The sequence below is a fragment of the Diplotaxodon limnothrissa genome, linkage group LG8, assembly GCF_057381915.1.
Source record: "Diplotaxodon limnothrissa isolate DT_005_m linkage group LG8, D_limnothrissa_male_GT1.1, whole genome shotgun sequence".
NCBI lineage: Eukaryota > Metazoa > Chordata > Actinopteri > Cichliformes > Cichlidae > Diplotaxodon > Diplotaxodon limnothrissa.
In genome coordinates, this window is record NC_140603.1 from 29,875,579 (window position 1) to 29,901,986 (window position 26,408).

General features: G+C 42.2%; 1 protein-coding gene across 1 annotated transcript in view; it reads left to right on the forward strand.

Annotated features, from left to right (window-relative positions):
• Positions 1 to 9,933: 9,933 nt before the first annotated feature.
• Positions 9,934 to 26,408, forward strand: part of aatkb (apoptosis-associated tyrosine kinase b) — a 30,417-nt gene continuing 13,942 nt past the window's right edge. Inside the window, exons 1-4 of the mRNA XM_085361652.1 lie at positions 9,934 to 10,189; positions 13,191 to 13,332; positions 24,042 to 24,121; positions 26,197 to 26,315. Of these exons, the coding sequence (XP_085217778.1) occupies positions 13,230 to 13,332; positions 24,042 to 24,121; positions 26,197 to 26,315 (302 nt within the window). The 5' untranslated portion in view covers positions 9,934 to 10,189; positions 13,191 to 13,229. The remainder of the gene's footprint in view (positions 10,190 to 13,190; positions 13,333 to 24,041; positions 24,122 to 26,196; positions 26,316 to 26,408) is intronic.

Sequence of the window (26,408 nt, forward strand, 5' to 3'; positions counted from 1 at the left end):
AAGTGGAAGTGATGTAAAGAACAGACTAGCAGCCAAACAGCCAGGAAAGCAGGCAGATGAGTGATTACAGACCTTCCTTATTGAACTTACACATAAGCTTCAAGTTATTAGCTAAATCACTCAAAATCCATTTCTTTTGTGTGTTGATTTCATGAAAAACGTAAACGGACTCTGTTTTCGGTTTGCTTTGCACTTCAAGCTTCACTGTTGCTCACTGGTTGGTTAGCAAATATTTGCGGGTAAATTTGTGTTTTCCAGCCAAAGTACTGCTGCTGATCACTGCTAGTGATCAAAGAAATCACGAGGAAGTTTTTGGTGCAACGTTTTTTTGAAACTGATTTCACCTACTGACAGCCAGCAACCTCTCATCAACCAGGGGAATACGTGTTTTTCCCTACATGGTAGCTAACTGGTGTCCTGATGTCAAATTTTTAGTCATAGAATTTTGCTTAAATGCTCTAAAAAGCACAGACAGTGAAGTCCAACAGACACCTGGCACCTACAGCAGCAACACACCTGTCAATCAAGCTAGCGATAGTTAGCAATAGTTATGAAGGATGGAAACCAAAACTATCCTCAGGTCCTTTTTTTTTGCAATGACATTGGCAGTTTTATTTATAAAGCACATTTCATTACACATAAACTCAATGTGCTTACATAAAACTGCATCATGCACATGGAGTAGGTGAGAACTTTTGGACCCTTGAAGGGCTTTTAGTACAAGAGGTCATTTCACCGAGCGCTTTCACTTTCAGCAATATAACTTCTACTTGTTCTTGGCCGCTGTGGCGTTCCTCAAAGAAATAGTTTGACATTTTAGGAAACACCCTTGCTCATTTCCCTGCAAGGCTTTGGATGGAAAGGTTGATATGACTAAATGTAAATATGGCCTACCAGCCATGAAATTATTCTATCATCATATCTCGGTTAGATTATTCTGATGAAAACACAAATGTTAAAAGGACAAATTATGCTTGGTGGACACGTTTTTGGTTGGTGCTTTGTCATCACCATGATGTTGCCAGGCAACCTGTGGTGGCTAAGCTAAGCTAATCACCTGCTGGCTCTGACTTCATTTTTAGCTTGCAGAAATTACAGTAGTTTAATATTCATTTTCAAATCTCAAAAGAATGGCTAATTTATCTCTTTCTCGAAATGTGAAGTCTCTGCTTCAGTGCAACTTTTTGAACTATTGCTAGCATTTGATATTGCAGCAATGCAGAGCTCAGAGGGTTTTGTGGTGCTGGGGTTTTCTGGAAATCAGTCGGTGTCATGGATATAATGCGGGAAACTCATTAAGCTGGAAAAATATCCCGAGTGGGTTTTCACTCAGCTCCGTCTCTGTGAAGGCAGAACAAACACGTGAGGCTGTCAGATAGACTCCGTTTTTTAACACACTGCAGTTTCTGCCTCTGTCTGCTCTCCGTTAGACTTTGAGCTGCTGCTCCTCAGCTCATTTCTGTGTGGAGTACTGATGAGTTTCTCTCGTGGGAGAAGCTGCAGAGTACACAGCTCTTTTCGTCTTTCTCAGATTCTTTCTGCCCTCACCTCGTCTCCTCATGCTCGCACTCGTTTCATCATTTAGTCATCAAGATGTGCTTCAGCGTTCTGCCAAGGGAGGCTAAAAATGGCTACCACCTCTGACTAGCTGAGAGCTATATGGTGCTCAGGCTGCAGGCAGTACTAGTAAAGTGAGAGAAAAAAATGCAACATCCACTAAAATGTGAGTGCACCTTCTTACTTGTTCACTCTATGTTGGAGTGTGCTTTGTGAAGTTCCCTGAGGGGCCTATCCAAGTAAACTAACTGACCTTAAGTACTAAACTTTTGTCCCTCTTGTCTCATTACAGTTAGCAAGAGAATGAATCTTCTCTATGTCATTAGAATTAGTGGTCAATAGCATTGATTTTACACAGCTGGTGAAGAAGAGACAAAAACAAGGCATTTCTTTTATATTCTGGACCGTTACAAAGACAGACTCAAGCATTACCTGTCACATAACATTTACAGGTCTGAACAGCATCGCATGACTGCACCAATATATTATCACTAGCCTTTCTCTCTTTTTCCTCCTGCACTCTCTTCAGATATAGCAGCTTTGCTAACTGCTGTCTAAGCTTTTTTCAGAGTCTACCTTCATTTTTCCACTGGAAAAAGCTTAGACATAAGATGGTAACACTTTCTTCCGTATTTCTACACAATCCCACTATGGCACACTTTAATTTGCATTTTTTTTTAAAATAATGCTTCATAAATTTGCTATATGTAGGTATATGCTATACTCTGGGAATACATTAGTTGCATCAATTACCTTCCCAAACACTCAAGACAATGTTTGACATTCAACCAGCCACACGAGAAGCAGCTCTCTGCTCTGCATTGCTTAAAATAGTGTCAGATGAATTTTTTAAGGAGGTCACCTCCAGCTGCACAGAGCAGATGAGGGCCGCAGGAAGTCAAACACAAGAACAGCTTTAGAGAATACAAATACTTCACTTCCCAAATGTCCCAGGTATGATTTGAATCACCCACTACCCTAAAAATGAATTACCTATGCAAACCTATGATGCTAGCTAGCTTGAGGTGCTTTACCCTGTCCAGGTGAGTTGCTCACCTCTGTTTTTGGTGATGCCTGCTCTGTTCTGTGCTGTGAACAGAGCCAAACGTCCAAATATAAATCGGTGGATCTTTAACAACTGTACAAGTTTAGGTGTCCATTTTCTACAACTGTTTAATGCACATGTGACACTCTTGTGAATACTTGGAGCAGTTGGATGGTGTTGACTTTGTAATGAAGACAGCTTATGTGTGCTTTTTTGGCAAAAATGAAGCAATAATATAGGATAGCACAAATACAAAATTGCACCAGATAACAATGCTTTGTACGTGTAGAAAGAAATGCATAATAGTTTTACATGGGCTCGTAATGAAAATGCACCAGCGGGGTTTAAATGCCATGTATTAATTTTTCTGGCAAATAGGCTGTTTGTAGTCCTCAGATATTAATATACATGGTGTGTGAATTTGTCAGCAAGAGAGTTTTAAATAAACCACGACAGACTTGGGCTGTGCGTCTGTGCTCTGTAATTATCCCCCTGACAATAAAGGTAACTGAATGTAAATCTTCTTGTGTAGTATCGCTAAGCGCTAAATGGATATTGACTAATTTTAGAAAGCTGACTTTTTCACCTCTTCCTCCCACTCGACGGCATCATGCTTCACTGTTAAGGGACCACTGTTTTATTTTTCCAGTTTTATTAAAAAAAATCTGTAAAATTCAAATTCAGAGGCTGACTTCCAAAATCCCCTGAGCTGGCCAGCTAATCCTGTATTTAACTGTTAAATTTGCATGTTCTCTTCCTTCTTTCTGCCGGCCAGCCTCCCAAACAACAGTGCTCCCTCTCTGTCCAATTATACTAAGAGCCCAATACTCACTGAGAGCCAGTTGCACCAGCTTTCAGAGGATCAGCACAAACTGGCAGCAGAAATGACTCTGTGTGCTCTGTTTATTATGTATATATGTGTGTGTGTGGAGCTGGGTGGCACTGGTGTTGGCAGGAACTGGTGTGAGAGATTTACAGCTGAAGGCAATCCTGCCTGGCCGTCCTTCCAATCTGTTTCCCTGGTAACGGTTGCATTTCGGAAGCTGTCGGAAAACGAGGGGGGGAAAATGCTCTACTGCCCAAACTGGGCAAACTGGGAACAAGATTTTATTTATGAGATTGGACAGGATGCACGAAGCCCACATGGAGGATAATTCAAGCCACCGAAGCTTTGCTTTTAGAGAGAGACTGAAGAAAATACCTCACGAGAGAGCAGCACTGGGTTTCTGAGCCAGGATTGGAGTGTGTAAATATTATAAATCAGCTTCATTAATATTGTAACATGATTACATTTGGATCTCATTTTTAATTATACCACCGGGTTGGTTGTCGAGATTTCTAAGACTGAAAAACTGTGAATTTAGGAGAGCGAAGGTGCTTATCATCTTCCTCAATTCCAAAGTGCCTCACAGGGTGCCATCAGTGTGGTGATCTGCTTTTTCAGTCCTTTTTAATTTCTGCTTTGTTGTGCATGCTATGATATTGTGTGTGAAAAGCATTTATTGTAAGGCTGATTGTAGTGTGAACGTGTGTTCACTTTACCAGAGTGAACACATGTATAAAAGCTCCCTGAAACCCATGCTATGATTACCAAACAGGAAAGAAGCTGATGTGGTAGTTAGCATTTTTTACAGGTGTTGTGAGAGGAGAAAAGGAACTACATACAACTATAACATAAGACTAAAAAACAAACTTTAGCTTCCAAGTTGGAAAGATAAAAATTGAAGACTCTCTGTAAAATATCCCACATGGTTGTCCAGTGTTTGACTTAATGTGGGACTGCAGAGGATTTGGATGCCTGGTAGGCCTGTCCCACATCCTGAGACAGTGTCCCACATTTTCATTTGCTCAATTTTGCTAATATTCAAAAGTCAGCGATGCAGGACAGACATTATCTTCTGGCTTTTATCCAGAAAAATGTTCTTTTTTTTTTTAATCTTTATGACTCGCAGAAAGCAAGGAAATCTCTCATCAAGGATGAAGTGCAGGCTCCACTTCTGCTGCACCAACACCAACACTAACAGGGAATGTTTAGAGGGTCCACAAAGTTACGCAGGTTTCAATGAATGTGATGGAAACCACAAAAACATACATCTGTCCTCGACATGCTAAATAATTGGAGTGTGATAATTACGTGTAACATACAAGACTTTGAGATGAGCTTAGCCAATTAGCAGCGTGTCCCAAATAGTCTCAGACAAACACACTCTTTGATTAATTTTGTTGGTGTTTTCTGTCTTTTTTATTGTTACTGCTGCTGCATTTCTAAAACACAGATGACACACAAACACAGAGAAAAGTAACAATGCTCATTCTGCAAAACAGGACATTGATTAAAATACATGTTTATGACAAGCTGGTAAAGGTAGGCCCGAATTTACTGTACCAATGCAGTTTTATTGTTATATAAAATATTACATACATATTACATGCTGATTAGAATCTACAGAATAATTAGTATATTACATAAACAAATAAATGTATAGGAGAGTAAAAATGAAAATATCTGACTGTGAAATGCAAGTACAGTGTTTGAGTACATGTACTTCCTTTGTATAATGAATTTTTGAAGGGCTTGATCTCATTATTTGCTCATTATTTGCGTTACTTTCAGGGCAGCCTGCAGGAGTGTGATGACCTGGGTCTATGACAGGCACTATTTGTTATGAACAGACTGCGTTTCTGGAGAGCTGATTAGGAGCGAATCCATGAAGCTCTGCGTGACATTAGAACTTGTGAATTGTATGACCATGTTTCCAGTTGTTCATGTTGATGTCCCAAAGACTTCCATTTTTTTGGAAATGATCAGGTTGTATTTCCATGATAACTCCATTTAGTCTTAGCAGCAGACTTTGAATAGGACAGAATAGAAAACCATCATAAAAATGCACATCAGGCAGAGGTTGTTGCAGTATGAGCTTGTTTCTAGGGCACTGCAGTAAAGCAAAATAATAACGCTTCAACTCATCCCCCTGAATCTTATTATACAAAAACATCCTTTTTATTTGGTTACAACAAATTAAAGTTAGCCAGTGTCATTTCTTTTTTCAAATCACCATCAAATGTCTGTATCGTATATACAAAATGTAATAAAAAAGCAAATTCCACAACCTTTCATTTCGGCGTTGTACTGTGCAGAGGTGTAATGTGGTTCTGGGTAACTGCTAGAAGACTATAATGTTTCCGAGAATTTAATTTCCATCAAAAACACGACTTTAGGCAATGAATCAAGCATTTGACTTGTAAATGAAAATATGAGATATCATAAGAAAGAAATGCAATGAAAAGGCCTTAATGTCATTGCATGCTTTTGTGCCTTAATAAGATGCTTTAATGTACAATTTGATCACTTGAATCTCATCCCACTGCTAACACTCTCGTTCTGTCACTCTGTGTCCTACAGATGGCGCTCCACTGAGTGAACTGTCCTGGTCATCATCCCTGGCTGTGGTGGCCATCTCGTTCTCGGGTCTCTTCACCTTCGTCTTCCTCATGCTGGCCTGCCTCTGCTGCAAGAAGGGCAAGATTGGCTTCAAGGTGCGCCTCTCCATCTGCTTCCATGTGAAATATGATTACATCTGAGGCATAGAGTCAAAAATTAAAGCATGAGTTGGACTCTTGCATAGAGATGTGCATGCTTGCTTTCCCTGCCCATAAGTGTTACTGCAAATGGCCTAAAAGCAGAACATTCCTCACAGTTTGTTTTTAGATGACCATTATCGGCACATACTGTCTTCACCCACTTATACTCATATTGAAGTGGAAAGAAGGATAAATAGCACACAGAGGTGGTATTGTCCGTGTCTGTGGAGTGGTCGGAGGCCTGCAGCTTTTCAGAACCGTCTTGTGGCTGATGTAGACCCCGTTTCTGAGCAAAACGCTGAAATGGGTCATGGCACCCGAGAAAATAGGACAAGGAACAAGGAAGATGGTGTGTACAAAAATACTTGAATATGTGCCCTTATCTGCAGTTATTCTGTTTTATTGTGAGCTGAGTATCCTTTTGCAGCTGTGCTGTAAACAAGTATATGGTTGTTTACAATCAGGGTTTGAATGAAAACCTGCAGTATGTGCACTCACAGGTCGTAGCAGGTGCCTTCATCTCTGTATTTTTCCTCTGGACAGTCTCACCAGCAAGAAAATAACAAGAAACAGAGGGAGGTTGTTATTTAACTGAAAACTGTAAGATAGACTTAAACATTTAACAGAAAATTAAATAGAAAATAACAAAATCCACAATGGAAACTGTTTGAAACTAAGTTAAACTTTCGGATCTGCCCACTGTCTCCTCCCAGCTGGACATGCCTTAAAACATCTCACCTAACAGCCAACCAGCAGTGCTCTGCCACGACTCATCAGGGAGTTCACTTCCTATTTGAAATGGGGGTGGGGGAGAGGGGATAGTCTACTTGGTCAGCAGCAATGCTTAGTGGTTGGTTCATGCCACATTAAAATCCATGCAATCAGGGCCCAAAGTTAGCCAGCAGAGTACTTGCATTCATCGTCATTCTCACCACCTCTTATGTGTAGTCCATGAGTTTTGACCGAGGCAAGGCTGAAATGGATTGGACATGTGTCGTGGAGGGATAGTGGATAGATTAGACAAAGGATGCTGAAGATGAAGCTACCAGGCAGGAGGAAAAGAGAACACAGAGGAGGTTTGTACAGTAGATGCAGATGAAGGAGGATGTGCAGAGGGTTGGGATGGGGTCAGGTGGAGGCAGATGATGATTCTTGATCATGACTGTTCTGCTAAGTTCTACACATGATCATTTAAAATAATGAACATCAACTCAGAAATACATGTATGAGTAATGCAAATTGTTTCACTTTCTATGACTGCAACTAGTGGCAGAGAACAGCTGTTCTCCCAGAAGTGGAGCAGGCAAGACCCTCCACCTCTTTTGATTGTAAGGGGATTCCACAGGTCACCTGGTGAGAGGCAGCCTGTCTACAAACAGTCAACTGAGTGCAGTCGCTCTCAGACATGATGACATGATTTGCAAATAATGTCATCCAGTTTATAAACACATAGATTGCCAAACATGGAGCGATCAATCTGAGCCAGTCTTTGCCAACAAGGGCAGCTTGTCTGCAGACTCGGCTCAACTAGTTGGCAACTGGTTTTATACTGGTTCCTATATGAAAGCAAGGTTGCCAAGAAAGTATGTAATGTTTTAGTTAACTTGCTGTCCTACAGCACCTACATCACCTACCTGGAGTCCAGTCCGGGTTCTGGCTGGACTCTGAATGTAAGCAGTTAATTTAAATTCCTGTTTGATATAAGTCAGATTTACAATAAATGGAAACAGATTTGCAATTTTTACCGAGCACATTAAACAGACTGGACCCTGTTTTCTCTACTGTGACTGTAGCATTACACTGACATCACCATGATTAGTGAAGACATGGCCTCTTCTCATTGGCTAAAAATTACTTGGTAATCATTTCCTTTCACCTAATAGCATGTTCACAGTCCAGGTTTAGCATGTTAGCTTTAACTAACACTTATGCAAAAAATTCTAAAATATCCTATTTGCACCTTTTTCAAAATGTGGGTGCAAAAGTTTTTGTATATTTTTTTTTTCACAGGAAAACAAATATTTTTAAAAAATAATTAATTTCTTTGCTTTGTTAATACGGCATTCTCTTTGGTCTCCCACAGCAAGCCTCTACTGTGCTCCATATTAATGATTAATTCTTTACTTTATTAATTTATGTTGCATCATTGTGTAAGGAATTAATATAATTCAAGGCGCTTTAGAGGAAATTGCAGAATCATTTATGCTACTGTGAAGCTGTTGAATGAGTGTGATTAGGCCTGCCAGATAACCTTTCCTCACAGAGGCAGGGACATGTAAGATTGTTTTAATAATGAGACATGTTCGCCTTTAGGTCTCTTCTCATCTCCTTTTTTTTCACCACTTCCTCTCACTCTGGATCAGGAATGTCTGATTGCAGCAATGTTTCTAGTCATATTGCATAACATCCTGTTCTTTCTTCAGCACTAAATGCATGATGGGTTGTCAGGCTGTATGTTACAAAAACTGATTCCTAGTGAATATATATGATGTGCCTCATGTCTGGTTTTTGTCTTTGGCTGGTTGGACCACCCACTTCAAAAACCTGTCGAGAGGAGTGGGAAGAGAGGGAAGTGAGAGGGCGCAAGGGCGTGAGGAAGGGCATACCCATGAGCCTGCAGTGCATCCGGCCTCGGGGCCTCATCTGGAATTAGACACAGCTTCTCCCAGAGAAGGAAGGGGGATTTTTGGAGATAGGAAAAAACACTTTGAGGAGGGGGGGCAAGAGCGAAAAGGTCTCTGTGTTTTGCAGACAGTAGCGGGGAGGTGAGAGTCGAATTTAGGAGATTTGGTCTGCTTAAGCTGTTTGTTATCATCTCATCTAATTTAAAAAGGACACATGTTACATAGATAATTTGATTCCTGTCAAAAGAGCTGTATCAGACAAGTATGAAGCAAAATCTAAACTGAGCCACAAAAAGAAGCAATAATAATGTAATAATAATAACAGTAAACCTGCTTCCTAAATATCTTAATTTGCTGTATACCAGTCTATTAAAACAGCAGCAGTGTTTGACTCAAACAGTTTTCATAGTGAAAGTCTCTCAGTTATACAGCTTAAGGTCACTCGACCATGAATAGTTCCTCTGCTCTTCTGTTCTTAATGTACAGCTTCAATACCTCAGCGCCCTTTAATCCCTCGATCTGCTTCACATCCACAGCCAACGTCATCAAACCAGTTAATCTAACAAGCGTTTTTGTTTAGACTGTCGGAGGAAGCCCACAGGCAAGTTTCACACATGGAACATGATCCACAGCAAGGGAATTTTTAGAAAACCTAAATAAGTTATAGAGCTAGTCAACTTAAGTGTAGACTAAGGTCAGTGAGGTCAAAGGTTAAAAGGCAGAGAGAAAAGCAGTGAAAGGAATGTCCTTACAAGCGTTGTGTTAATAAAAAATACATCTGGCTGTTTTTTTTTCTTGGTTTTGTGGAGAAGGGGACTGCCCCGCAGATGTTCTCTGGATTTTAGTAGAGAAAGGAAGAGAGCGAGTGATGTCACACATATAGTATGTGAATACCCCCCATCCCCCCACCTCTACTCCCTCACCCTTCATCCCTCCTCCTCCTCCCACTTGTATTTTTCTCTCTCACACATTTTTCTGGGGGCTCAGTTTCTCCCCTCTCCCCTCATGAGATAACCATAAGTTCAGTCCCACTTGTGAGCTGGGAGATACTGCTCCTCCCTCTTCCTCTGTGTCCCCCCCTTCTGGTTCTCCCTCCATCCCCAGTAATCCCAGGGACACTCAGTGGTCAAGCTGCAAACCTTTGTCTTCCTTCTTCTCTGTGGAGCAACAGTGAAACTCTCAGTGCAGCGTGATGAAGCCTTTTGCTGCAGCCGCTCTTCCTGCCACTGCCATCATCCTGCTGCCCTCAACCAATGGGAGCCGTGAAGTGGGGCGGGGGGGCACTCAGTGTGTATGTAAGGGGAAAAAAGAGGTTGAGATGCTGTAACCCAAATTTGAGGGCATTTGGGATGTCATCTTCACCTGCAGATTTTGGGGAGAGGTAAGCTTGCAGATGATGTTGTAGAGAATTTATTTTTTGTTACTAAGAAGGAAAGTTTAAAGTAAATATTGGAAACAGACATTTTGCAAAGGAAATCCAAAGATGTTGAGAGGTTTTCTTTATCTTAACAACAAATGCATTTGTTGTTAAGATTTTTCCCCTTTTATTAGTTTTGATTTTTTTCATGAGTCAAGCAAAGATGACATTTCTATAAAGCATGATGGAAATCGTGTGCTGCTTTTATCTGTTTCATACGATTGCAGAACCTTTAGGTTTTGGACTCATTACAGGACAAAATTTGTGCACAATAATGAAAAGTACACATTTTTTGCAGCCATAGATTAAACACTTTGACTGCAGAACTCACAGAATGGGATGCTTATGGTGTTGTGTAAATGCTGTTGTATGTGTATGCGTGTGTGTGCGCAAGTCTGCAGTGACAGTGTGTGTGCCAGTGTGTAAAGTGTGGAGAGTGAAACCACATGTTGAATAGGAGGGCGAGCAGGGCCGTGTGAAGATTTGGATCTGAAGAAGGGGGGGTGCACTAATATGTGTGTGTGTGTGTGTGTGTGTGTGTGTGTGTGTGTGTGTGTGTGTGTGTGTGTGCGCACCCACTTTCTTGGGGGACAGACAGGATGAGGCATGAGATGGAGGTGTTTATGTGTGCATGTGTTTGTGTGGGTGTTTCAGAGGGCCGCAGAAGGTCAGTCTTTTCCAGCGATGGGACACCGCTGCTTTCCAGCTCCCATCTGAGAGATTTTATTCTGACATCCGGTGTGTGTGTGTGTGTGTGTGTGTGTGTGTGTGTGTGTGTGTGTGTGTGTGTGTGTGAGACCACCTCCCTCCCCTCCTCGTTCATTGCTTCATCGATGTGTGACTACGTTCAGCAGACGGAGGCTTTCACCAGCTCCTAAATGCATTTTTTAAAATTGAATTAGAAACAAGACCTGTGACCTATTTTATGCAACATTCAAAAGAATATTAACAGCCAAAGTGAGCTAATATTTAAAAAATGTGAATCTGCTCCAGAATTTGATGGCTTTTTCCTTTGACGATGCCACGCCTCTCCACCAAGTTTCATGAAATTCAGCTTTGCAGCTGTTGTGCAAAATTGTTCAGCCCTGGCAGAGAAAGAAGCCCTTTTTTTCTATCTTTGTTGTTAGTTTGTAGTACAGCATTTATTCTTCACATTTCTCAATAGTGGTTTAGAGTGCAAGTTGATTTTTAGTATAGTTAGTATTATAGAGTCTTCACTATGTTCATTCATACAACATTTTTACAAATGTGGGCACAGTTTTTCTTTGTTTTTTCTTTGTTAACAATTTAAAACAAGTTACCTTACTCATCTCTTGTTTTCAGCTTCTTTCAAGTTCAATTTGATCTTTAACCATGTTAAAGGATCTGTCTTGCCAGGGATGTGGGTGTGACACCAACCTCCCTAATCCACTCGCAGATGCATTGATCACTCTGCCTGCTGCTGTTTAGGGCCTGTGAAGCAGAGGGATTGTCTAAATTGGTAGTAAATCACGTTAAAAGACCCCCTTTGTGCCTTAGTGTTTAATAAATATGTTCATTGTCAATTTTGCATGAAAATTTAATTTAAAGAAAACCATTTTTTTGTGGAGTGAAAGTAAGACAGCGAAGCTCTCGTCTCCAGTCTGTCCTCTACATGTTTCCAAAACGCGTAAGTCATCAAGCTTATCTCAGAAGAGGATTGAGATACATGTAATCTTAGAGCTAATAATCTCTGGACATTCCAGACTGGCTTTGTTTACACTGCGACTCTCCAACAGTTTTACAAACAGCTCACAGAAATGCAGAACCGAGCCAGGACAGCTTGTTTCAGTTTATCTCAGCTCTGCTTCAGTGCTTGTGCCAAAATATCATCAACTTTCTACATAACCATACATCAGTGCCACAATAATCAGGGTTAGTGCAAACAAAAACAACAAAAATCTCTGTTTTCTGTTGTTGAGGGTCAGTGATGATAACGGAGGATCGCCCTGGCCCCTCCCCTCTCACAGGCCTACAGCAGCCTGATTGAACTGTATGATGCAATCCAGCATGGAAGAGTTTGTAGTGCAAAGCTACAAAGTTAAAGGTGCGAAAGTCTTGAGCTTTATATTGTTCTTTATATTTTATTATAAAGGAGTTTGTCAGTCAATATTTGGTATGAGCACCTTTATTTTTCAGCCTGAACTCTCTTAGACAAGCTTTCTTGGAAGAAAGGTTTTAACAGGAAGAAACCACCAAGACCGACATTCTTCCTGAAATGGTTAGGCACAAGGAATGGGCTGATAATGACTGAAAAATCAAAGTTTAAATCATGAATCATTAGTGAGGTGATGCTGTTCCATTTCTTGACAGCAGCTGTGTTTGTTCAGATTAAGGTTCAGTCTGCTGCGACGACTACAACGGTAATGTTTCTTGTTGCACTCATGGGCTGTAATAAACCATGAGATATATTTTGACAACACATGGTCTGATGCGTACAGGTGTGAGGTAGTTTCAGTAGGTTCCCATATTATAACTCAGGTTGAATAATGAAGTTGAGAAAAAGTTTAAGTTATAAAGTTGTTGTTTCTTTAATAGATTTAGGAGTCTGCTCATCATTTAATGTGGAAGACTTGTCAGCTCCCACTGACATCATTGTAATATAAATGCACAGGGCCAAAAGCTGCAGTGTTTTCATTGGTATGAAAGAACCCTCCATGCTTTGATTTAACATGCATTAACACACAGCAAGTTTCCATCATGAATATTTTCCTCAAATTACAAAACGGCGGAAGTCTCTGGAGAATTTTCACTTCTAATGTGCGAGTTGCATTTTAAGGAGCTGACTCTCAAATTAAATGCTGTTTAAGTTTGAAGTTGCATAATTATTGAAATTTTACTCTGCACTGTTTTACAGTTTTGAATTTTCTTTTTTTTTCCATGTGGGAGCAGACTCTTCATTAGCTTGACCTTTGACCTTTTGTGCATGTTTCCTGGCGTGTTGCAGGAATTCAAGAATGTGGACGGGGAGGAGTACCATGCAGACATGTCCACCTTGGCCTCGCCGGCCTCCCAGGGTAGTCCTGACGTCTACATCCTGCCGCTCACTGAGGTGTCCCTGCCAGTCGCCAAGCAACCAGCTCGATCAGGTGAGTTCAGCTCAGTTTAGCTGAGCGAGGGCTGGAGCCAATCAGCTGGACCAAACTTTCCCTGCAATTCACCTAATGCAAGGGTATCAAACATAAGACCCGGGGGCCAGAATCGGCCTGGCAAAGACTCCATTCGACTGGATGGGATTGGAAAATTGGAAAATATTTCAGTCTGTTTGGTCAAAGTGGGTTGACCTAGACTGCCATCTTTAAACTACAGCATGTTTAGTGCTCGATAACAGGAGGGAAATTAAGCTAAATAGTTAAAATAACTTCTCTGGATTCAAAAAAGAACAATTTTTATCTTTATTTTACTTTTAGGAAATCTAGCGTTGATTCCATTTCTGAACTGAAATAAAACATGTTAATGTTTGTTTGCATGCTGATTACTCAGCTGTGTTTTTTCTTTACAACATACTCGTGCTATGGCACTCGTTTCCAAGCAATAACTCCAACAAACATTAAGAAGCACAGTGCAGAACAGAAGCCTCTGTTTGTGCATCAGGAGCAGCTGGCTGTTGTGGTTGAAGGTGACTGCAATCAGGACGCTGCTACAACTAATTTCTCTGCTGCTGCTTACTTCATGCCTCAAATCAAAAGGGTGGATGTGGCTTGTGGTGCCATGGCATTACTAATACAAAGAGGAACTTCTTTTCCTACAAATCAAAGCTCCAGCAACACTTGCAGTTTAAAGAACAGTTTTGTTACTTGACCTTTTGGATGTTTTACTTTTAAATTTTGTTTCCACGGGGTGTAACGAGGACTTCCCAATCCACGAGTTTTTAAAGTTAACACTGCACGTTAACTTCCTTTGTTTTCTATGTTTGAATCCAGTTTACAGTGAACTACCTGTACAAATAATGGTTAATTTTTTTAGCAAAATTAAAATTAAGCAGTTTATCATCACTGTTCGGTGTTTTAAAAAATGCCCACAGAGTTGAGCAGATATGATTTGCTATTTAAAACTTTTCCTATAAAGACTTTATTTTCTACTCACACGTGTTCTATTTAAAGTGCTGACTGAATCAAAACAAGCTTGATCAGGTAATAAAACCGGTCATTAACCATGCTCTTCTCCCTGCACATTAGAAGTAGTGCTCATTTCTATACTCAAGCCCCCTCTCACTTTCAACCCGTCTCATGATATTGAATAAAATATATGGAATATTGCTGGGAAAGAAGAATTTGTTTACCCATGAATGTTATATTGTGGGCTCCATATGACCCCATTTATTCTGTGCTCTTTTTTTATACCACCAGCTATAAAAAACAATATATATATATATTCATGTAGCCCCTTCCGCCGGGGTTACTTGCGTAGTAGCATTCCAACAACGCCCTGTTTTCGTCTCTTGCCCACCGATGCCTTCTTGTTCCAGTAGCCCACTTTTCGTCAGGGTGCCCTGGTTCCTCAACACCTGACGCGGACCTTGTTGATCCGGGCGACGTCCGAGCCGGCATGCCTTCATATTTATCTGTCTCGCTCATGTCTGCGGTAGGCTTGCTTAGCATAGGGGGTCTAGCCTTAGGACCCTTACTGGATACAGACGCCCCAGGCAGGAATCGAACTTGCGATCCTCTGTTCCAAAGGCGTGTAGTCTAACCACTACGCTATCCAGCTGCTTCGGAGCACTAGGTGCGGTGACTCCCAAGCTAGGCGAGTGGCTCCAGCAGATCCCGGGAACAACATCGGAGATCTCTGTCCAGAAGAGCGCAGTCCTGGGAACAGCTAAGATACTGCGCAGGACCCTCAAGCTCCCAGGCCTCTGGTAGAGGACCCGAGCTTGAAGGATAAACCGCCCGCAGGGGCGTGCTGGGTGTTTTTATATATATATATATATATATAAAAACACAAAAAAGGTCCCAGTGGAGTGGAGTTCTTCAGCTTTTAGAAATTCCTTTCAGTTCTTCCAGTAAACAAACAGTAACGTCATATTTTCCAAGGAAGCACGAGTACTCCAAACACAGACACGGGCAGGAACTTTGAATTAAACTGGAGCATTTGAGTTCATGGTTTCAGTTCCACCATTTTAAATTATGGTTCCCATTACTGTCAAAAAGGACAATAAAGCAGGCCATGATTTAGGGCGGGCCTACTATTAGTTCAGTCAGATGCACGATGATGACGGCCAAAAAGGCTTCAAAATGGGAGCCAGCAAACCAGCGAGTGACAGCAGGGAGACAGTCTAACTATCATGTATACTCCCTATGGTTAAAAAAAACATACAGGGACCTGTAAAGGTGTAAAAAAAAATCCTTTTTCAGGATTTTCTTCACCGGCTCTGCACTGGACAAAAAGGAGGTCAACAGGGAGGTCAAGATAAATAAAAACCATAAAAACTGCTAAACTGGAGTATAAAAACACACTTGAAAAAAAAATTCACCACAGGGGACCTCCACTCAGCCTGGCAGGGCCTCAAAACCATGGCCTCTGTGAATACTGTGGTCACCAGAGATGGGCAGTAACGCGTTACTTGTAACGCGTTACTGTAATCTGATTACTTTTTTCAAGTAACGAGTAAAGTAAGGGATTACTATTGCAAAATCGGTAATTAGATTACCGTTACTTTCCCGTAGGAACGCTGCGTTACTGCGTTACTAAAACCGTGATTTTTTTGCGAGAATGTCTCATGACAGTGACGTAAGCGAGTGCGACGTTCGTGACAACAGCTGTGTGCAGATCAACAGTGGATCATATATCGAGTGCAGAGAGAGTATGAGCGTGCAGCGTTTAAAGCGTGGAAGTACTGACCTTACTTTGAGTTTGATTCCATAAAAAGTGACAAAAACATTAGTGTCCGCTGTGCGTGGGAAGAAAACTTCTTTTTACAGCGAAAAAACCCCTAAACTTCCAACAAGCACCGAGTAGCTACGACGTAATGTGACATTCACAGAGAAACTCGCGGATTCTTCCACTGACCGCGGCACACCTGCACCAGGGTAAACCTCCGCCTACCCTTGTCCTGCTTTACAGGTGAAAATAGAGCAACAGGACCGCTGAGTCTTTGACTTTATTTATTTTCTGCTGTGTTTTACTTGCATCTATTTGAAAGACTGAGTGTAAACACACAAAATATTTTATTTTATGTGCTGGAATGTGCAGAAAATAGGTTTAAATGTTAAACTAATTTATTCAACTCAGTGAATGTTGCATATAATTAATTTTTGCTTGATGCATAAAGTTAAAAGATTAAAACTGATAAAACAAGTTTTAAAAAGAGACTTTTCCATTTGATTACATTTTGTATGATGGATTATGCAGAAAAAGTAGAATTGGGCTGAAAGATCTATCGCTTTATCACCTATTCAGGTTGTAAATCGTGTTTTTAAAAAGTAACTAAGTAACTAAGTAATTAATTACTTTTGAAAATAAGTAATCAGTAAAGTAACAGGATTACTTTTTTGGGGGAGTAATCAGTAATTAGTTACTGATTACTTTTTTCAAGTAACTTGACCAACACTGGTGGTCACCACCCCCAGAACCATCCAGGTGGAGGGCAGCAACCCCTCCTCCCTCCCTGACGACCTCAACGCTTTCTACACCACGTTTAAGATGGACAACATGTCCCAGCTTGAGGAGTCCAGATCCTCACTCAAACCTGGCAGCTCTGCACTCAGCTTCAGGACTGAGGATGTGGTGAGAGCCCTCAGGAGGACCAGGGAGAGGAGCTCACCCGGCCCTGACAACATTAGCAGTCGAGTTCTGAGGCCCTTTGCAGGGCAACTAGGAAGTGTGTTCCGGACTCTATTTCAACACTCAGCTGACAGTCACACCGTCCCCCAGCTGTGGAAACACTCCAGTCATCCCCATCCCCAAAAGAAACAACCTAAAGTCTCTGAATGATCTTCGTCCTGTGGCCCTCACCTCCCTGGTGATGAAGGCCATGGAGAAGATCATAAAACAGCACATGGTAAGAGCAAATGACCCCTGATGGACCCACTCCAGTTTGCTTACCGTGCACGCAGAGGTGTCGATGATGCAAAAATCTTCATCTTGGACTCCATCCACAAACATCTGGAGCTCCCTGACTCCTCCGCCAGACTTCTTTTTGCTGGTTTCTCATCAGCGTTCAACACTCTGCAGCCTCATATTCCAGCCTTTAAACTTTCCACCCGATTTCACCTGATGAGCAGCTAATCCTGTGGATATTGGACTTTTTGACCAACAGGACTCAGAAAGTTCGGGTCAACAACTCTCTCCGGTCTCCGTTCCACCTCCACTGGCTCCCCCCAGGGCTGTGTGCTCTCCCCCCTTCTCTTCATCCTCTACACCGATGACTGCAGATCCACACAGCCCAACTGTCACCTGGTTAAATATGCTGACGACTCAGTTCTCCTGTCACTGCTGTCAGGCCCCTCACAACACCACGGGTCCACTCTGCAGGAGTTTGTAGAGTGGTGTGACAGCTCCAACTTGAATTGAACGTGAGCAAAACCAAAGAGATGGTGGTGAATTCTCCAGTAGGCAGAGGGATCTGGCTGCTTCAGTCACCACCACCATCCACAGGAAGCCAGTGGAGGTAGTTGAGGAGCACAAATACCTGGGAACCATCTTTGACAACCTCCTGAAATTCTCTGCCAACACAGAGAGATTCTCAGGAGGTGCCACCAACAGCTATACCTCCTTAGGAAACTCAACTCCTTTGGAGTCGGCACACTCATCATGATGACTTTTTACTACGCCTTCCTGGAAAGCATCATGACCTCCATCAGCTGCTGGTTCCACTCCCTCAGCCTTCATACAGGAACAGACTGCAGCACACCGCATCAGTGTGCTCTAAAATCATTGGCCTACCTGTCAGAACTCTGGCAGGTTTTCAGTCAACAGGCCCTTAGACAGGCAGCCAAAATCATCAACGACCCCTCTCACATTCTTCACCCCGCATTTCAATGGCTCCCCTCTGGGCGACGCCTCCGATGCATTTCCTGCAGGACAGAGAGGAGGAGGAGAGCCACCTTTGTCCCCTCAGCCACTCTGCTTTTTAACTCCAGCCGATAAGAACATTTCCCACACCCATAAACATAAACTACTCTACACTCTTCTTATACTACCGACACTTTATTCACTTTTAGTCACTTATAGTTATTTATTCACCTTTCAGTCACTTTGTTGTTTGTTAATTGCCCCTTGGGGATAAATAAAGTCTTCTGATTCTGATTCTGAAAAAGGAGAAGCAGTTAAACAGGGTCCTCCCATTTTCCTTTGCTGTTTTCTCACAGAGTAAATCTCCGAAATCCACGGATCAACTTTAAAGTGATTTGTGCTTTTTCTCTGCTGTTGGAAGGCACGATGTGAAATGAACCAGAGTTTAAAGAATATCCAATCCTAATTTCACTTGTGACAATTTTTAATCATTGGTTAGTCATTTATGCGTGCAGTCATTTACAAACTGATGCAAACCTTTCAGGAGTTTAGTAAAAGTACCAGAACATAACACATTCAAGTGCATATCAAGGGTGTGAGAGTAACATAAGATGGAGAAGACTAGTGTGTCTGGCATTCGTCAACATTTGTCCCTGGAGTGAACACCACCCTTACGCTGGCCTCGGTCAGCTGGATCTCCACCTATCCCACAATCCCTCGCTGCAGGTCCCTACAGAATGAACTCTGTGCTCTTTAGCTTTCACTCTCTCCCACAAACATCTGCCTGTTGTATAATAATGTCCAGGCGACCAGCCTACACTGCTGTTTGTTGGTATGTGAGGCATGCAAGAGCACAAAACCCCAGTGAGAATTCTCCCCTCTCACTCTGATGCTTTCTTTCTCCTTTTTGCTCGTATGTGACAATGGTCCTTGTTGTGTGTTAATGGGCTGATGCTGCCTGATAAACTTATGGCACTGGAGTGTGGTGAGACTTTGTGGATCGAGCCCACGCAAACGCGGGTCTGCAACAAAGCACAAATACACCGAAATGTAAATGTTTGCTCGGTTTCACGTCTGAATGTAGTCGAATAAAAAAATAAAATCCTGAAGGGTAATTTTATTTTAATAAGGAAGAATTCTGTTTCTTATTCTTTATGATGCCTACACAATATACCTTTAATGATAGATGGATGCAACCCGGGTCTGAAAAGTCAGGTCAATTTTTACTTACAGAAAAAAATAGATGGACATAGTAGCGTAGTGTCACCTGTGGTTTTGTTCCACTTCACTGCCTCCGCTCAGCTACACAAAGTGGTCACACACGTAAACTTAGGCCTTGCTGGCATGCCAGGGGATAGGTTCTGAAAGCTGTTTACCCACAGCACGGTTGATATGGGGGAGGAAAGGGTCTGCAGACAAAACTGTGTTTTACTACCAGGCTGTAAACCTGCTTTTTAATGCTGTAATGCGTTTTATCACAGGAGTCCATGGAGAGTGACTCAAACAGCCACTGAAGGAGCTGCAGTTTTTGGCACTTCTTTGTTGGCAGACTTTTTCAGCCCCCAGAGGTTATCGCTTGGACTGTATAGAAACCTGCAGGAAAGGACTTCAGCAAACACTTTCCTCAAGAGTTTTTATGTTAATCACTCATTTCAAGGCTTTCTGAGTTCAACAAGATGTGCTTTTTGTAAATTGTGGTCCCCGTTAGCCGTGTGATTGACAAGTTGTTATGGTCTGATCATGCAGTGTCGCTCTTTTGTCAGGTAGATCCTGGTCACATCTGGTTTCAAAGACGTTCCTGATCACAGTTTCCAACATCTTTTATATACAGTCTATGATCTAGACAGGCAGATTTGGTTTCATGGCATCAAAAGCAAAACTTTGGCAATTAAAACCAAATTCATTTGTATACAACGTTGTGCGCGTTAGAAAACACTCTCTTACTTATTTCCTATGATTTTGGAACCTGATCCTTTAAAGCAGGCGTTTTTTCTTCTGTAAATAATAGGAGCCATATGGTTTGTATTGTAGTGGCAGTCAGGGATTCATTACTGCACCTTGAGGACTGCCTCACCCAGTGACATCATTTGGGGTATTTGTTTTTAAGGGAAATGAGGTAAAGAAAATGATCCGTCTCGCTCCATTTCATGTTTCTCACGTTTCTCATAATTTTAGTTTTCAGTTATTTGCTGCCATTTCATCAAGAACAGGTCTCATTTTACTCTAACGTTTCTACTTCAACTTCAAACTTATCTGTATATCTTCCTACAAACGCAGTTTAGAAAGCTTTTTCATGAGGATAAAATATTAAAACTATAAAAGAAAGAAAGAAAGAGAGAAGAAGAACATTTAATTACAAAAACAAATAAAAAGCATGAAAAAACTACAAAGGAAGAGCAGTGACTGCCACAAAATGACTGAGGAAGCGAATGAAGGGGCTCCAAGAATGAAAGCTCCTGACGTTACTTTCAACACCGTGCTGGTGTGAGTCTCAGATTTCTAATGTCTGATAATTCCTGAGGGCTGAAGCAGGAGGATTTCAGCCAATATTCCCATCTCTTCTGTCATCCTGCAGCGCTGTGGGGCTGTGCTTGGACTGTGTGAATAAGTGGAGTTCCTAATGAGACACCGGTATTGCGAGAGCTTGGCTCAGACCAGAGCCCAGTTTCAAGGACCCGCCCTGATGCAGCTGTTGTGCATTGCAGGCTGCACTGTAACGACTAATGGAGCTCACACCCACTCATATTACACATGAGAACAACTACACACACACATAAAAACACAATGAGGAATTGAAGCAAAAAAAGGGAGATGTTCTACTCATTTCCCGCTTCTTTCATCACTGGCCTCGGCACAGTTACATGATTCACAGCTCAAAATGATCCTTATTTATCTCATATAGAACAGTCTCGCTGCTCTGTCGTCTGTAGCCAAACAAAAAGGATGGTTAAACGTCATAATTGGCTTTAAATGATTATCCAAGGACAGCACTACAGCTCAGCACCTGCAGAGAGTGAGCCATGATGCACTGGACTGTTAGGGGATAATGGGAATTCCATTTGGCCATGATTGATTTTGCCAACGTGCATCTCGCTAAAGGCTTCCCGGCTGCTGGGGTTTTTGAGCCTGATGCATTCTTATCAACATGCTCAGCATCTTAGTAAGGGCCGGTCAGTGCTGTCAAATGAAATTAACTTATAAATAGGATCTCAGAACTTAGCTCAGTAATGTGGGTTTTTTTCATTTCAAGCACTCTGTGAGCATATTTTTCTGTTCTTATTCTGAGCAATTGTGTTTGGACACAGGACCAAACACAATCGAGCTTACATTGACATGCATAGGGCTACCTTTGTGAGAGTTTTGGATCAATTGACTGATTAAAATGTCATGAAATTTACAACTTTTAGGCTTAGGGTTACGATTAGAATTAGGTTAGGGTTAGAAACGTAGTCGTGATGGTTAAATTAAGGGCTGAAAGGCCTGGGAATAAATGAATTCATAAAGAGTGCATGGATGCATGAACAGAGAGATCTAGTATTAGTAGAATAATACAAAGACAACCAAACATATGCTGCTACAGCTTCTTTTGCATTGTTGTGAGTAAACATTTACATGTTAAGGAAAAATTCAATCTATTATTTCACATCCACCCTCATACAGTATATATACTCCTACATATATATATATATATACAGATACCCCACTATACCTTACAAATGTCATTGCAGCGTGCACACAAACCAAACATGGTGCCAGAGACAATGTGAAAGTTAACAAATGCTTAATATAGTCTTTAAGAGTTTCTTTTCTCTCATTGTTCCGTCAGAATTATGAATATTTGTGGTAAACATGAGGGTGTAGGTGGAACTCATTGCATGCCACAGTTATCACCAAAGCTCAGTTTATTCTTATGTCATGGAGCTCACAGATAATGGCTCCAGTGTTGCTGACTGGTCCTAACTGGTGCCATGCTGCCCTAAGCAAAAAGACAATAGTGGCTATTCTGTTATGGCCCAGCAAGAGTGTAAGTGGGTGTAAGGAATGACCAGTCAGGGGAAGGGGACAGGGGTGCCCAATATGGCCTCCACACAGTGACTGGACTGTGTCGCAGTCTGGAGGGGGGAAGATAGCACCACAAAGATCTGTCTGTCTGCCTCTACGCCCAGAATCCAAGTTCCATCGTGGGAGACACAGAGTGAAAGAAAGAGATAGATGGTGAGGGGAGAGAGGAGGGGATGCTACCCTCAGTCTGTTTCATTCGGTGGAGCTGGGACAGGATGGGGCGGTTGGGCATGTTCAGCAAGCAGGAAGGACGCGGGTCATCGGGGGATGCTGAGAGCGATGCACCGGTGAGCTGGAGGACCGCCACACAGACCGGTGACAGAGACGGCTCGGTAGAGAATAACACTTAGGGGCAGAGTTTGCTTTGTCTGGGCAACAATGGGCAGCATCCACTGGCATGTGCGGATGTTTAGCTTTAGAGGCGGTTAACAGCAATCGACTGAACAGAGGATGGACCCTTCAGTGGCTACTTAACAACCTGGATCTGGTGCGTTGCGTCATATCATTTCTTCATGTTGTACATATTAGTCTTTTGGTATATGTTTCAGGTTTAAGTCCAGTCATTATAATAGAAAGTAGTAAAACCAGGAAATCTTTTATTATTAAAGAATAATCCATTTCATCTGTATTATGATGAAACAGGCAGAGAGAATAAAAAAGATCAAGAAATGTGATCGTGGTAAGATAAAAGATCTCTTTTTGTTCTTTGGGAAATTGTCCCAGGCTCAGAGGAGCTCTCGCATAGATGTTTTAGAGAGGTTAATAAACTTATGATGAACTAATAAAACAATAAAATGCATTAAAGTGGGGTAAACTATTAAAAAAAGAAAAAACAGGAACCCCAGCAAATGCAGATGTTTTTTTGAACTTGCAGATGTTAAGAAATGTTTAAATTAAGAACATTTTATTCAGTGCTTCCAGGTGTAAGACGTCTTTCAGAAGCTTTTAAATACTACTTTAATTAAATATTAATCTTTTTTAAGTTGAAAACCTTTTTAAAAAGGCATTCAAGTGTAAGACGTGCACTCTTCTTCTATTTATAATTGTTTAATGAACACTTAAACTTTTTTCGGCATTTGGTTTCCCTCCATTTTCATATAGTCGATAAGCACTCCTTCTGTCCGAGCCCCGTTTGAGTGGTGAAATCCATCAGTGCCATCATGATTTTGTTGCGTGATAATGGAACATTAAATGTTTACATTGCATTACATTCTAATGATAATGTACTTTTGATCCAATATATCGTATGTACTGTCCAGTGAAGAAGAACCGATTGTATTTTTGGAAATGATTTGTGTTTAGTGGATTTTACTTTACTTGACCCATCTGACTGACAAATACATATAACATTAAGATTATTAGTTTTAGTATGTTTAGTGTGTCAAAATTATGTAAACTGCACACATGGAATATGCATGTGCAGTTGAAATGGGGGAGTTGAAACTTTAATGTGTGTACAAATAATTTATGCCACTTACAGGTGGATTCATTTTACATATCAGTGACAATCTTGTTTTTTTAGTTAAAGAAATTAAATGTTACCACTGACACCAACTTTCCACAAGGACAGCTGCAATTCATCACTTGTACTTTCATTTTTTCTCAATGAGCGCGGTTTAAATAGTTTAAATCATTGACGATAACGCAAAGAAATTTGTAGAAAATGGACAAAAACATGCAAAATGTTTAGTGCTGTGAGTGACCATGACTTCAGTTCAAAGGCTTTTGATTGACACTCACCAATCTCTGTTACATCTTTTCTCTTTTTCTCTGTCTTATTCAGTCCAACTCCTGAAATCAACAGATCTCAGCCGCCACAGTCTTCTCTACCTGAAAGAGATTGGGAATGGCTGGTTTGGGAAGGTGAGCCCACTTCAGAAACCTCAATCTTCATAAAAACCTGCTGGTAATTTCAAATCTGTCGCTCCCTGCCGGGTAGATGAAACGCAGCATCGTTGAGACTCACATCATGGCTGTTAGTCTTTGCTGTGATCCCGGCTCCTGCTCGGAGCGGGAGTCGGTTAAAAATGTCCGACACGCTGCGTTACCTGAAATGTCTGAGTGTGTAATGCCAGCCCGATCCTCTCGCCTTTGATGTCAGCTTGTTCCCAAAGTGATAGACTTAGGCCTTGAGAACAAATTTTACGCTGCTAAATTTTCAAAGTAATAGCCCTCCTTGCAGCCTAAACCTTCTGGTGTGTTAACATGTTTTTACCAGAATCAGAATCAGAATCAGAATCAGAATGGGTTTATTGCCAGATGTTGAGGTTTACAACATTAGGAATTTGCTGCGGTGCTTCAGTGCAAACAATAAGAGTTAAAGTGCTATGTAGAAAGAAAGATATGTGCATGAGATATACATGAGATATATACATGAGAATAAGAATTAAGAGTGCTACGTAGAAGGATATATACATGAGTGCAGGTGGTGATCAGTGCCAGACATGAAATGATGCAGTGACACAGCGTAGGGTCATGTGTGAGTGGCGGGGGCAGTCATGTGGTTATTGTTCATGTGTCCAACAGCAGAGGGGAAGAAACTGTTCTTGTGGCGAGAGGTTCTGGTGCGAATGGACCAGAGCCTCCTGCCTGAGGGGAGCAGGTCAAACAGACTGTGTCCAGGGTGAGAAGGGTCAGCTGAGATCCGGGCTGCACGCCGCAGTGTCCTGGAGGTGTACAGGTCCTGCAGAGATGGGAGTCTGCAGCCAATCACCTTCTCAGCAGAGCGCACAACACGCTGCAGTCTCTGTTTGTCCCTGATAGTGGCTCCAGCGTACCACACGGTGATGGAGGAGGTGAGGATGGACTCGATGATTGCAGTGTAGAACTGCAGCATCGTCCGTGTTGGCAGGTTGAATTTCTTCAGCTGCCTCAGGAAGTACATCCTCTGCTGGGCTTTCTTGATGACGGAGGTGATGGTGGGCTCCCACTTCAGGTCCTGGGTGATGGTGGTACCCAGGAAGCGGAATGAGTCCACAGAGGTGATGGGGGTGTCAGTCAGGATGATGGGGGGGAGTGGGGCTGTGTGCTTCCTGAAGTCCACAATAATCTCCACTGTCTTCTGGGCATTCAGCACCAGGTTGTTGTGGCTGCACCAGGTCACCAGACGTTCAACCTCCCTCCTGTAGGCAGACTCATCCCCGTCAGAGATGAGCCCAATGACGGTGGTGTCATCTGCGAACTTGATTAGCTTGACAGACTGGTGGGTGGAGGTGCAGCAGTTGGTGTACAGGGAGAAGAGCAGAGGAGAAAGAACACAGCCCTGAGGGGAGCCGGTGCTGATGGTCCGGGAGTCCGAGACATTCTTCCCCAGCCTCACGTGCTGCTTCCTGTCCGTCAGGAAGTCAGTGATCCACCGGCAGATGGGATCAGGCACATTCATCTGGGAAAGCTTGCCTCGGAGATGGTCTGGAAGGATGGTGTTGAAGGCAGAGCTGAAGTCCACAAACAGGATCCTGGCGTAGGTTCCTGGGGAGTCCAGATGCTGCAGGATGAAGTGTAGGGCCATGTTGATGGCGTCGTCTACAGACCTGTTGGCTCTATATGCAAACTGCAGGGGGTCCAGGAGGGGGGCTGTGAGGGTCTTGAGATGGGAGAGAACTAGGCGCTCAAATGACTTCAACCAGATAACATGTTGTTGTCATTCTCTCTCGTTTCCCCCTTCTGCTTCTTTGTCTGCTTCTCCTCCTTTTCTTATTCATACTGTTCACTCATGAATATTCATCCACCCTCCTCATCCTTGTGCACCGTCACTGGGTATGTCCATCTGTGTGTGCGTATTATCTGCACTGCTGAACTCCCGCATGCCTGCTTCATCTCGTTTTGTCTGTCTTTGTGTAATGGTACTCCCATTGCATGTTTAATGTGTTTGCTTATGTGAACGTGGCCATCCTGTCTGTGTGCCTTCCCCTGTATGCATTTGTCTCTACTTGTTTCAGGTTCTTCTGGGGGAGGTGAACGCAGGCCTGAACACCACCCAAGTGGTGGTCAAGGAACTCAAAGCCAGTGCCAGCGTACAGGACCAGATGCACTTCCTGGAAGAAGCACAGCCTTACCGGTACACCTTCACCTCCCTCACATGTGTCTGTAGTTTATTCTTACATGGACAATTTAAGCAGTACATGTAAAATCTACAGTCTAAAAGTACTGA